A 13407-nucleotide genomic window follows, 5' to 3' on the forward strand; every position below is an offset into this window, starting at 1 on the left:
GGGTATCCTCGGGCCTGCATCCTTCATACAACGGAGTAACCGCGTCTAACTCAAGTTGATCCATCTTGGCTTTCTCTCGGGCGGCAGCTCTTGCGTTATCCGTCTGCTTGAGAAGCAGCTCTTGAATATGAGGGTCCTGCACCCAGCCCATCGATGGTCCAACGTCGTCTGCTCCGCCGGCATCATCATCATGTCCTGCATCTTCTACATGATGACTGTGTACAGCATCACCGTCGTGATCATCTCCTGGGGATTCTTCGTCTTCTCGCCCCCCCCCCCCGAGCCGCGGTGGTTGTCTTGCTGCCCTTCCTCATTTCTTGCCCGACCCCCATGAACGACTTCGTAGTCATCATCATCACCTTGCCACCGATAGCCATCCATGAAACCACGCAAGAGCAGGTGGTCCCGCACCTGCCCGGAATCCGGGTCCGCAATAAGGCTATTCAGCTTGCATCTTCGACACGGACATCTTATCTCCATCTCGTTCTTTTGAAGCATCTCGGCCTTCGGTCATCGTGCGGACCATGGTCGCCTGCGGGGTAGAGCAAAACGATATTTTAGAACCAAGAAAAAATTTGGCATGACTTTCCCTAAAAATAGGACCAAAAAGAATGCTTAATGCCAAAATTCTCGCCGAAACGGAAATGAATCAACATTCCGGCAAAATATTGGCAACTATCGCATTTCAAATACTGGTACACCTCCAAACACAAACACATATGCAACACCACAAACATATGCAACACCACGAACATACATAGATCTAGCTAGGCCATAAAAAGTGCATGTGCACATTGTTTGTAGGGAGAACAACATAAATATAGCTTCCCCCCTTACTTACCTAGCAAAACAAGGTAACTTAACCACTTAATTTGAATGAATCTATGGTGGAAATGAGGTGAAAAAGAGGAGGCACCCGAGACAAGGAGGAGGCGGTGGAGAGAATGAAGTGGGGAGAAAGTGAGTGTGGGAGGAGAGGCTGTCCAAAATATCTTGTTGCTGCCCACTTACTAATGGCGCACCAGCAACAAATGCGCCATTAGTAATCCAGGTTACTAATGGCGCACCCCCTGGTGGTGCGCCATTAGAACTTTTACAAAAAAAGGAATAAAAGCAATAATAAAAAAAATAACATTAGTGGCGCACCTCCTGGATGGTGCGCCATTACTAGTTACAACTAGTATACTAGTTACAACTAGTAATGACGCACCACCAGGGGATGCGCCATTAGTATGTTTGGACAGGCGCACTAGTTCAAAAAAAAAATTGGTACTAATGGCGCACCGTGGTCAGGGTGCGCCATTAGTAGTTTCAACACTAATGACGTATCAGAGGGTGGTGCGCCATTAGTATATACTAATGGCGCACCACTTGTCTGGTGCGCCATTAGTGTCATTTCCATCTATAGACCTTTTCCTAGTAGTGTTAAGTCTCTATATATAGCTCGGCTCTTTCATTGCATGTATTTATAATTAATTATCCTCAATATATTATGCAGATTGAAGATCGTCGAGTGCAAAAAACAAGAAATTTATGATATTGGGTTCATTAACACAAATATCATAGATGTATTTCTGGTTGAAAAGAACGTCAAAGAGGCCGAGGACAACTTGCTACGATCGTTGATCAAAAATCAGAACAAAGATACCATACTCTTTCCTTACAACGGCAAGTGAGTGTTACTGTCGTGTGCATATTTGGTTTCCCTTATTACTCGAGCGAGGTTATAGTAATGTAATTGATGAGTTATGCATGCGTGCGCAGGTACCACTATATTCTTCTGGAGATTAAGCTTGAGCGGGGACTAGTAACCGTCTTAGACTCGAGACGGAAAGATCCCGAAACCTATGCGGACATGACTGAAATGCTCAACAAGTAAGTTCAATCGATCATTATCGCACCATATCGGCAACTTTTTGTTCATTTCCTGATATCTCAAGTAATAATAATTATTTTCTTTGTCTTGCAGGGTTTGCAAACAGTTCACCGCAGAAGCTCCGGGACTGCCGAAGGAGCTGTGATATACATACCCGAAAGTAAGTACTACTGGGCTAGCTAGTTGCACGCATCTCCCATTGATTCTATAGCTATACTTTCATCAATGCCATTTATAATGCTTCATTATCAGTTTGATTGACCTCTATTTCTCGTAAAGTGCTTGTGGCAGGAGGAAGGGAATGATTTCTGTGGATACTACGTGTGCGAGTTCATCCACACCGCGACTTTGAAAAACAAGCGGGGCTACTCTAAAAGACAATATGAAGTGCGTAAGCAATAATATTCACAATTTCATTTTATTACACCATCATTTCTGTTGAGTTTCATTCATATATATGTATTAATTAACCCCCTTCTTCAAATTCGACGTGGCAGATGCGGAATGAACTCCTAGAACCAGATCGCATGAAAGCAATTCAAGAGGAATTGGCGGGATTCTTTCTTGATCACGTCATCAGTAAAGCCGGAGAATACCATGTGGAAATTGATTTCAAATGCTAGGGGTTTGTAATTAAGAGATCTTATACATATTGTACATGTATGTAGCCAGTAGCGTCGGATACATGATACGAAAACTTGTTGTTCGACCAATATCTCGGAGAAGGAGAGGTCGATCGATCACTTCTATCGGTATGCATGACGAACTTCTGTACTGAATGGTTCTCTCGATCACTTATGTATATATAGTATGTAGCGTCGACCAAGCACGGACATAAGAGAGGACACTTCTCTCTATTACTTAGCTAGCTAACACAATATATGAAACACCTAAATTAACCCCCCAAAACCCCCAACACCCCCTCCTTTAAAAAAACTAAAAACCCCAGCCACTGGAATGCTGACGCGTGGATGCCTTTTGGTCCCGGTTGGAGCCACCAACCGGGACCAAAGGCCCCCTGACTGGGCTCGGCGCACAGGGCCACGTGGAGGCACATTGGTCCCGGTTTGTGTTTGAACCGGGACTAATGGGTGGAGGTATTAGTAACGACCCATTAGTCCCGGTTCATGAACTGGGACTAAAGGCCCTTACGAACCGGGACTAATTGGTGTTTTTCTACTAGTGGAAACTCTCCCGATGGCCGAAACTGCACTTCCTATATATAATTCTTTACCTACGGACCATTCCGGAACTCCTCGTGACGTCCAGGATCTCATCCGGGACTCCGAACAACTTTTGATTTGCTGCATACTCATATCTCTACAACCCTAGCGTCACCGAACCTTAAGTGTGTAGACCCTACGGGTTCGGGAGACACGTAGACATGACCAAGATGGCTCTCTGGTCAATAACATACAACGGGATCTAGATACCCATGTTGGCTCCCACATGCTCCTCCATGATCTCATCGGATGAACCACGATGTCGAGGATTCAATCAACCCCGTATACAATTCCCATTGTCAATCGGTACGTTACTTGCCCAAGACTCGATCGTCGGTATCCCAATACCTCGTTCAGTCTCCTTACCGGCAAGTCACTTTACTCGTACCGTAATGCATGATCCTGTGACCAAACACTTGGTAACTTTGAGCTCATTATGATGATGCATTACCGAGTGGGCCCAGAGATACCTCTCCGTCATACGGAGTGACAAATCCCAGTCTCGATCCGTGTCAACCCAACAGACACTTTTGGAGATACCTGTAGTGCACCTTTATAGTCACCCAGTTACGTTGTGACGTTTGGTACACCCAAAGCACTCCTACGGTACCCGGGAGTTACATGATCTCATGGTCTAAGGAAAATATACTTGACATTGGAAAAGCTCTAGCAAACGAACTACATGATCTTGTGCTATGCTTAGGATTGGGTCTTGTCCATCACATCATTCTCCTAATGATGTGATCCCGTTATCAATGACATCCAATGTCCATAGTCAGGAAACCATGACTATCTGTTGATCAACGAGCTAGTCAACTAGAGGCTCACTAGGGACATATTGTGGTCTATGTATTCACACGTGTATTACGATTTCCGGATAATACAATTATAGCATGAATAAAGACAATTATCACGAACAAGGATATATAATAATAATCCTTTTATTATTGCCTCTAGGGCATATTTCCAACAAGAGGATCATGCATTATGGTATGAGTAAAGTGACTTGCCGGTAACGAGATTAAACGAGGTATTGGGATACCGACGATCGAATCTCGGGCAAGTAACGTACCGATTGACAAAGGGAATTGAATACGGGATTGATTGAATCCTCGACATCGTGGTTCATCCGATGAGATCATCGAGGAGCATGTGGGAGCCAACATGGGTATCCAGATCCCGCTGTTGGTTATTGACCGGAGAGGCGTCTCGGTCATGTCTGCATGTCTCCCGAACCCGTAGGGTCTACACACTTAAGGTTCGGTGACGCTAGGGTTGTAGAGATATAAGTATGCAGTAACCCAAAAGTTTTTCAGAGTCCCGGATGAGATCCAGACGACACGAGGAGTTCCAGAATGGTCTGGAGGTGAAGAATTATACATATGCAGTGCAGTTTCGGCCATCAGGAAAGTTTTGGGGGACACCGGTATTGTACCGGGATCATCGGAAGGGTCCCAGGGGTCCACCGGGTGGGTCCACCTATCCCGGAGGGCCCCATGGGCTGAAGTGGGAGGGAAACCAGCCCCTGGTGGGCTGGTGCATCCCCCCTTGGGCCCCCTGCGCCTAGGGTTGGAAACCCTAGGGGTGGGGGGCGCCTCCACTTGCCTTGGGGGGCAAGCCTCCCCCTTGGCCGCTGCCCCCCTTGGAGATCCCATCTCCTAGGGCCGACGCCCCCCCAGGGGGCCTATATAAAGATGGGGGAGGAGGGCAGCCTCACCCAAGTCATTGGCGCCTCCCTCTCCCCACGCATCACCTCTCCCTCTCGCAGAAGCTTGGCGAAGCCCTGCCGTGATCACTGCTGCATCCACCACCACGCCGTCGTGCTACTGGATCTTCATCAACCTCTCCTTCCCCCTTGCCGGATCAAGAAGGAGGAGACGTCTTCCCAACCGTACTTGTGTTGAACGCGGAGGTGTCGTCCGTTCGACGCTAGGATCTCCGGTGATTTGGATCACGACGTGTACGACTCCCTCAACCCCGTTCTCTTGAACGCTTCCGCACACGATCTACAAGGGTATGTAGATGCACTCCTCTCTCTCGTTTCTAGACAACTCCATAGATTGATCTTGGTGAAGCGTAGAATCTTTTTATTTTCTGCAACGTTCCCCAACATTTCAAAAGTTTCTCAGACATCTGAAATTTGTCTTTTTTGCCACGAGCTTCTCGAATGTCCAAACTTCACAAAATTTTGCACGCGGTTCACGCACAGGAGCATCTTGCAACACAAAAAAATTTGAAATTTTTGAACCTTTTTTTGTATTCTAAATCGGGGTACTGTTCACGCCCGGGCTCATCTCAACCCGGGCACCAAATCGCCGCACTCAACAATACAACATCAAACCCACAAATCATGATCTCTTTGACGACCATTCCAAGCCCACCACTCCTCAATTAGATCCTTCTGAAGATCATTATGCGTTGCCGGACGTCGAATGGCATGATAGGAGGCAACAAAACGGGCCACCCTTTCAGCCATCCGCCGCACTCGCACGGGATGTCCCAAGAGCTCATAGTGAGAGTAGTCTACAACTCGGTCACGCTCATTCTCGATGATAATGTTGTGCATGATCACACAAGCGTGCATAATGTACCAAAGCATTTTTTGATCCCAAAATCTAGCCGGACCTCTCACAATAGCAAATTGGGCTTGGAAAATCCCAAAAGCTCTCTTCACATCTTTTCTAGCCACCGCCTGAGCATTGTAGAAATCAAGATATTTCTTACCTTCCGGGTTTTTCAACGGCTTCACAAATGTTTGCCACTTTGGGTAGATGCCATCCGCAAGATAGTAGCCATAGTTGTATGTACGGCCATTAACAACAAACTGCATCGGTGGCAGTTCACCATTTGCAATCTTATTCATCAGTGATGACCGGTTGACAATGTTGATGTCGTTCAAAAATCCAGGCATTCCAAAAAAAGCATGCCAAATCCAAGTCTCTTGATCGGCCACCGCTTCAAGGATTATAGTGGAACCATTTTTTTGTCCGTGGAATTGGCCATGCCATGCCTTTGGACAATTCTTCCAACTCCAATGCATGCAATCATTGAGCCAAGCATACCTGGGAACCCGCGAGCTTTGTTCATCACAAATAGCCTTGTGAGGTCTTCAGCATTGGGAGATCTCAAGTACTTCGGGCCAAACACTTGCACAATTCCGACTGCAAACCGCTTGACACACATGATGGCTTGGCTCTCACCCATGGCAAGTGGTCATCAACTAGATCAGCGGGGATACCGTATGCCAACATACGCAAAGTGGTTGTCACCTTCTGAAATGTGCTATGCCCAAGCTCTCTGGCGGCATTCCTCCTCTACTGAAAAAAAACGGTCATGGCTTGCTAGTTTCTCTGCAATGCGCTTGAACAACTCGGTGCTCGTCCTAAACCTTTCGACGAAAGTACGACTCAGGGTATGTGGGATTCTCCACAAAATAGTGCATCATCAATCTGTTGTGGGCATTGATCCTATCCCTCCAAATTTTCTGCCGACCCATAACCGAACCATCGTGCTTCGTTTTTTTATTGATGTGCATAGCTAGGATCATTGCAAGATCCTCCTCTTCTTCCATATCAAATTCTTCTTTGGAAGAGTCATATGACGAATTCATCTACAATGTTCAAAACTAGGCTATAAAAAGCTACAAACAACATGCACCAAAATTCATGTAAAAATGTGAAGTTGGAAGCAATACATACCTTGCGGGCTTTTTGTCGAACACCTTGCGGGCGCCAAGCGGCAGTGGGCGGTCGGGCGCTGTTCGTCGGAGGACTGCCCCGCGCGACGGGCGGCGCTGACTAGAGGGAAAAGGAGGAAGCCGCGTCCGCGCGGGGAGAGACCGGGGAAGCGCCGGAACGGTCGCCGGAAGAAATGGGGTGGCGCGGGCGGCGGCGGCTGGATGGGTAGATGGAGTTGCGAGTGAGCGCTCGAGAGTCCAGCGCGCGGGAGCGGGCGCACCAAATAACCAGCGCGCGATGACGTTTCCGCCCGCGTGCTGAATTAGATATGCCGTGCGCGGTTTTTGCGCTTCTGCTGGAGCGCCCGGAGCGGTAGTGCACGCGCTAAAAGCACTACTTTTTCAGCGCAGCGCTTATATAGCCTGGCTGTTGGAGATGCTCTTATATAGATGGAAAGAGGGAGTAGGAAGCTTTACCAACCTCTCTGCTTCTGTCAGTAAAGGCAAAAGCTTTCAATACTTGAGAGAAAGCAAATATATATACATAGGCCCTGTTTGGATACTCTAACTCGGTTAGAGGCTAGAGTTAGATTCTAACCCTGAACTAACCCTGAACTAACTCTAACTAAAGAGGTGTTTGGATGACATGGTTAGATTGACAATAAATATTCTTTCTCAATCATTTGCCTACTTTGGTCGAGCCCTGGCCGAGAGCTGCGCTGACCGCAGACGGGAACGCTCCCGGCAAGGAGCCGCGCTGGCCGCAGACGGGGACGCGCCCGGCAAGGAGCCGCGCTGGCTTATCGCGCAGCCCACCGACCGAATCCGCCGTCCCTACGCAAGGAACCGCGCTGGCCGAGGCCGACGGGGACGGGCTGCGCAAGGAGCCGCGACTGCTTACCAGCGGGCGGACGGGCCCTGGGGAGACGAGGGGGTTGGAACGGGAGGATAGGGCGGGGCTACTTACAGCCGGTGGATGGGAGCGCGGATACGGCGAGGCGCCTTCACGGGCGGTGCGAGAGGAAGGGAGGAAGAGGACGAGAAGCTTCGAGGATGTGGGGAGGGATCTACTGCGGGGAGAGCGGGGAGAGCGGGAGAAAAAAAAATGCTTTTTTAATGATCTCGAGGGAAACTAACTCAAATAAGCACCTCTAACCCAAACTAACCCTTCTCATTGGATATTTTTGGGTTAGTTGAGTCCAAACTAATCCAAACTAACTCGAACTTTGGGATCCAAACAGGGCCATAGGCTCGAGCATCAGCTGGCGATTTTATTAGGGGAACAGGAACAGCAACAGCCACATCGATCACAGCTTGTACAGAACAGAAACTAATCAACATGTCTACTCTGGCGCGGGCGCACACAGCTTAACCTCGCTCACGAATCCAGCTACTCCATGAACCGACGCCGCCCGCTTCGCCAGCTGCATGCTACCGCCAGTTTATTTCACTCAGACGACCAGCGCCATCTAGCACTTCTTGCCCAGGCGCGGGTTGTTGGCAAAGCTGCACCAAATCAACAATGGAGATGCATGCATGGTCAGCCCCACGAGCAGTGGTGAAAGAAATACATGTACTAGTATATACTAGCAACAAACAACTTGATTATCGGAAGTGTACTGAAAGCGGATGCGCTGCATGCTTACTACGTACCTACGACGAGGTATGTGCTTAAACGGTCCAGAGGTTGGAATCGGGCCGCAGAAGTTGTTGTTTGAGAAATCCCTGCAAGTGAAACGACGGTGGATGAAGCGAAGTGCACGGAGAACAATTGGAATGCCAAGAATGCATGATACAGAGCTCCACTCACGCATTTATCAGGTTGGAGAGCCCAACCAGTTCCTTTGGGATCGGGCCGGTGAAGTGGTTGTCATAAATGTGCCTGTTGATCAGATGCCAAGAGAGTGAACAGTGTCATTGGTAAATCGTCACAGGCAGAAATAAACTGGGTTGAAGAGGCTCACAAATATTCTAGGCGGTCCAGTTGGCCAAGCTCCGGCGCCAGCGGTCCGGACAGGTTCAGGCGGGCAATGCCTCTGTTAAAACAAATTAATATCATTACTAGTAGTACTCTAGAAAAAAAAATTGGACTCACTCTATAAAAAAATTGATGCGTCCAGAAATATAAAAAGGACGTGTTCCAAGCAAGCAGTCACTCGAGGAGGCCTCGACTGGGCCAGGTTCACCGTCTTCAGGCCCACGAGTTTTGGACTAGGCCTACCAGATTCGCCCAAATTCATTTTTTTTTATCTAAAAAACATTTTTTTAAAACTACACGCCTAACTATTTTCTAAATCTTCTAATCTATATCTATATCTATATCTATACCTCTATATCTCTATATCTATATCTATATCTATATTTATATCTATACCTACTAATAAAGCAAGGTGTGTTTCTCCAATTTTTTCTTCCGTTCACCTATCTTAATAATACTTTTGAGATTTTAACTATCCGGGCAAGGTGGTACTAATAGTTTCTGCCGTGTGATTCTGATCCGTTCTCATGGGCCTTATTTTTTTTGTTAGTACATCGTCCTGGGCCACACACAGCTGGTTGAGGCGAGAAAAAGGTTGTGTGGGCCGAACAAAAAATAGTAGCCATGGTGTTTTTGAACTCGTGACCTCACCAGAGATCTTTGGGGCTGCTACCAGATGAGCTAGGTAATACTTATGTCATAGAGTTGGTTCGTCACATAATGTATTAGTACCACATCGCTTTTTTACACGAAAACCAACCAATTTATATACATAGATAAATTGCTTGAACATCAGCGAGCCACCTGGGTAAAAGTGGAAAGTCATCCCGTAATAAGGAAGGAAAGACAGAAAATAAAGAAGGAAAGTAGGGGGAAGGAAAGGAGGGATTTCAGATTTGAATTTAATGTCCAAAAATAAAGAAGGAAAGGAGGGATTCGGAATTGAATCTTGAAAAAAAAGAAGGAAAGGAGGGATTTCGGATTCAGATTTAAATTTGAATTTAATGTCCAAAAAATAAAGAAGGAAAGGAGGGATTCGGAATTGAATGTCGAAAAATCAAGAAGGAAAGGAGAGATTTCAGGTTTGATAGAGAAAAATAGGAAAGTGGGCAGCCATCCCGTAACGAGGAAGGAAAATGCATAAAGAAGGAAAGGAGGGATTTTAAAGTTTGACAGAGAAAAATAGAAAAGAAAAAGAGAAAAATAAAGGGCCCGCGCGTATATTATTACCCGCCCGCGTGTAGTTTACCTCGTCCATGAATGCAAATAGCTCCAGGATTAGTACAAAACAAGGAGCAAATTATGTTGTCTAAATAAAAATAAAAAATGTTAGCATGTACAATATTTTTCTGAGAATTATAATGAAAGAGAGAGCCGTGTTAAAAATAGGTGCTTGATTGTTGCTTTAAAACAACAGATTTCTCAAATGCGAACGGATTGTATACTCGCATACAATGATTGGTTTATAACGTAAGGGCCAATGCTTCTGTCTAATAATACATACTCCGTACACGTCAATTTTTCTCCCTATGCAAAAAGGCTAAATGTTTCCTTTATATTTGAATTAAGCTTTTTCTATATCTTCGTGTCATAGGAGTCGCAGTTTTCTTTGTTTTTGAGATAGCTCACCATCCATGCTGAATGTCCAGGAGTCGTAGTTTCCAGATCTACACACCTGACACAAGTAAAATTAACTTGCAAGAAGCAAGAAAACCTAACAACTTTTGCATGTTTGACAAAGTTTTTCAGTAAAAACAAACAAGAATCTAGATATTTGTATTTTACATTTAGTGAAACAACTTTAATTTCAAAATGTTACTAGAGAAGAGAGTAATCTTATTTGTGACGTTTGTCGGAGTTGAATACAAAAGATGGCACATAGTGGCACGATGCAGGTTTTGTGTTTTCATTCGCCCGTCACCAAACTACAAAAAGTTGGACTCGGATTGCATGTTGGATGCGACACAAACTCCATACTTTTCTCTATTATATTAGCCATGGATTAAGGATTTTTGTACAATGCTCCTAATATCGTTAGACATGAAAGTGCTACGCTACACAGTTCGTAAACCTAGCGAACACTGGTTCATGGAAATCTGTGTTGCCTTTGTAGTGAAACAAATACATTGTACTAAAATGGAATTAACTATTTCTGGTATAATGTGATATTTAATGGGCATCACTATGCAATGCCAATAAAGACGTGAAGAGATACTCGCAACCATGAAGATATTTCAGTGAGTTAATTGCACACACCTTTCTTACACTTACGAAATACTTTCACATTTCCGTTTTTGCGCAACATATGATTTAATCGCAGCGTGGAGGATTTCAAAGATTTTGTTAATGCCATAATGTCTGGCGATGGGTCGTGGGAGGAGAAGGAGGGTCTTGAGCCATTGGGTTAGGGACACGCGGTGTTTTTTTCTCCCGTTGCAATGCACGTGCGTTTGTGCTAGTCTAAAATTAAATAAATTCAAACGACCAAGCAGTACGTTTCTTCCACGTTTTACTCCATGGATTTGCTCCCCTCCAAAAAATAAATAAAAGAGGAAAAGGGCATTTGCTCCACTCCGAGTACCAAAAACCTCTAAAAAATGAGTAGCAAAAACTGTGCGTTAAACCAAAAAATTAAATAAATAAAATTGATAAACCAAACACGACACATTAGATCAGCAAGATTGACTCCAATTTTTTTGTAAACCCAAGACAATCATAATCGATTTGCTGATCCAGTTCCACACTGGCAAAGCCAATAGTTCGAACAAGGGTGGCTATGGATACAAAGCACTTCCTCCATTCCAAAATAATTGGATTTTATAATCTTTCTAAGTCAAACTTTACAAAGTTTAACTAAGCCTATATAAACTTTACAAAGTTTAACTAAGCCTATATATACACACTTTACTATATATATGTATATGTAATATGAAAATATATTTCGCCATAAATCTAATGAAACAAATTTTGTTTTAAAGTTGTCGATATACTTCTATATAGACTTGGTCAAACTTAATGAAGTTTGACTTAGGACAATCCTTGAACACCAATTGTTTGGACTGAGGGGTACCGGAGGCACGCACAGGGATGGAATCAGAATTTCGCGTATGGGAATGGAGGTATCAAGTCTACTCACATGCGGGTGACGCGTTTGTTGTCGTCGCAAGTGATGTAGAACCAAGTGCAAGGGTTCACCAGCTGCGGGTCCCAGCTCTTCAATGCGCCGTTGGGGTCATGTAAGCCGCTCTTCAGGGCCAAGAGTGCGTCAATGTCCTTCGCCGCCACCGGCGCCAGCAGAACGGTTGATGCGACCGTCGCAAGGACGATGACCGACAGGGGCAGTAGTGATCCGGCCGCTGTGGGCGCCATAGGTGCAAGGCAAGGCTAGTTGTGTCGTGATATGAGGGAATGGGTAAGCACGATGGTAGATTGTATGTGGTGTTTTGCTTCGATGGATGGGATTCAGCTGGTGTGAGGGGTTTTAAATAGGGGGCGCATGGGGCGAGGATGGTGGTGTGCACTGGAACGATGGGCTACGTGCCACCGGCTATTAGTGCTAAAGATATGACCTTAAGGTATGATGCACGCTCATCTAATGCACATTGGTAGAGTTATATGTATACGCTCAGTTTAATGCCAAAGATATAGTCTTACGATACGATGGGATGCATTAATAAAGTCATATGTATACGCTCATTTTAATGCCAAAGATATAATTTTACGATACGATGCATGCATTGATAGAGTTAGACCTATACACTCATTTAATGCTAAAGATATCCTCTTATCTTATGGACAAAAGGTATGATGCCTTGGGACTGTAATAAAAGAAATTTTGTCAAATATTTTTTCATTCACTCACATTCAGTTTCTATATAATAAAAATATTGCCCTCATTGATATTTTTTTATGCAACTCTATCTATGTCAAACATTGCGGTTTCATGCTGGTAAATGTGGGTTGAAGCTACGAGAGGGCACGTCCTACGCACGCATGGGCATATGAACCCACTTTTCAGAAAATGCATTTCTCTTAAAGATATATGCTTATGGTTTATCCATGCACTTCTCTTAAAGCTATAGGAGATATTACCATGCACAGTAGGTAACCTTTTCTCTTTGATATTTTCGAGCCTACAATTCCGACAATGCCATGTTTTCTCTGAGGCGTTCATATAACTCTTTACATAGAAGACTTGTCTGGGTTGCCTGTTAGAATTTGTGGGTTAAATAAATGACATGTCATTATCCATAGTTGGTCAAGTTTTGTCTCTGATGTTCTGGAACTGGTAGTTCCAATATTGCCGGGTCCTTCGTGACGTGTTTGTATAAGTTTATACACTGTATCATATATTGGCCAGATTTTATGATGGAAATTGTGGACTAACGTTATATGGCATGTCACTATGCATAGTTGGTCACCTTTTCTATTGACGGTATGGACCTATGACTGTCTCCCTGAGTTGTTCATGCAATGACTCTATACATGGTGTCCATATGTGACAGGTTTCCTCACGTTGGACATTACACGGCTTAATCTATACGCAAATTATCATCACGGAGAATCGGCTGGCTACCTTTTCTCTTGATGGTTCAATCATCATGAATGCAAAGTGCACGTGTTTGACCATGTTATTTGGACAGTCATAATAATT

At 44.9% G+C, this 13407-nt stretch overlaps 1 protein-coding gene across 1 annotated transcript; it reads right to left on the reverse strand.

Annotated features, from left to right (window-relative positions):
- Positions 1 to 7917: 7917 nt before the first annotated feature.
- LOC119308497 (leucine-rich repeat protein 1-like) lies at positions 7918 to 12204 on the reverse strand. Its single transcript, XM_037584630.1, has 5 exons — positions 11890 to 12204; positions 8740 to 8811; positions 8586 to 8657; positions 8429 to 8500; positions 7918 to 8281 (listed from the first exon to the last, which is right to left on the reverse strand). Exons 1-5 carry the CDS (start codon positions 12120 to 12122, stop codon positions 8245 to 8247), a joined length of 486 nt encoding a protein of 161 aa, XP_037440527.1. The 5' UTR covers positions 12123 to 12204; the 3' UTR covers positions 7918 to 8244.
- Positions 12205 to 13407: the final 1203 nt, after the last annotated feature.

This window comes from Triticum dicoccoides, chromosome 1B, assembly GCF_002162155.2.
Source record: "Triticum dicoccoides isolate Atlit2015 ecotype Zavitan chromosome 1B, WEW_v2.0, whole genome shotgun sequence".
Taxonomy (NCBI): Eukaryota; Viridiplantae; Streptophyta; class Magnoliopsida; order Poales; family Poaceae; genus Triticum; species Triticum dicoccoides.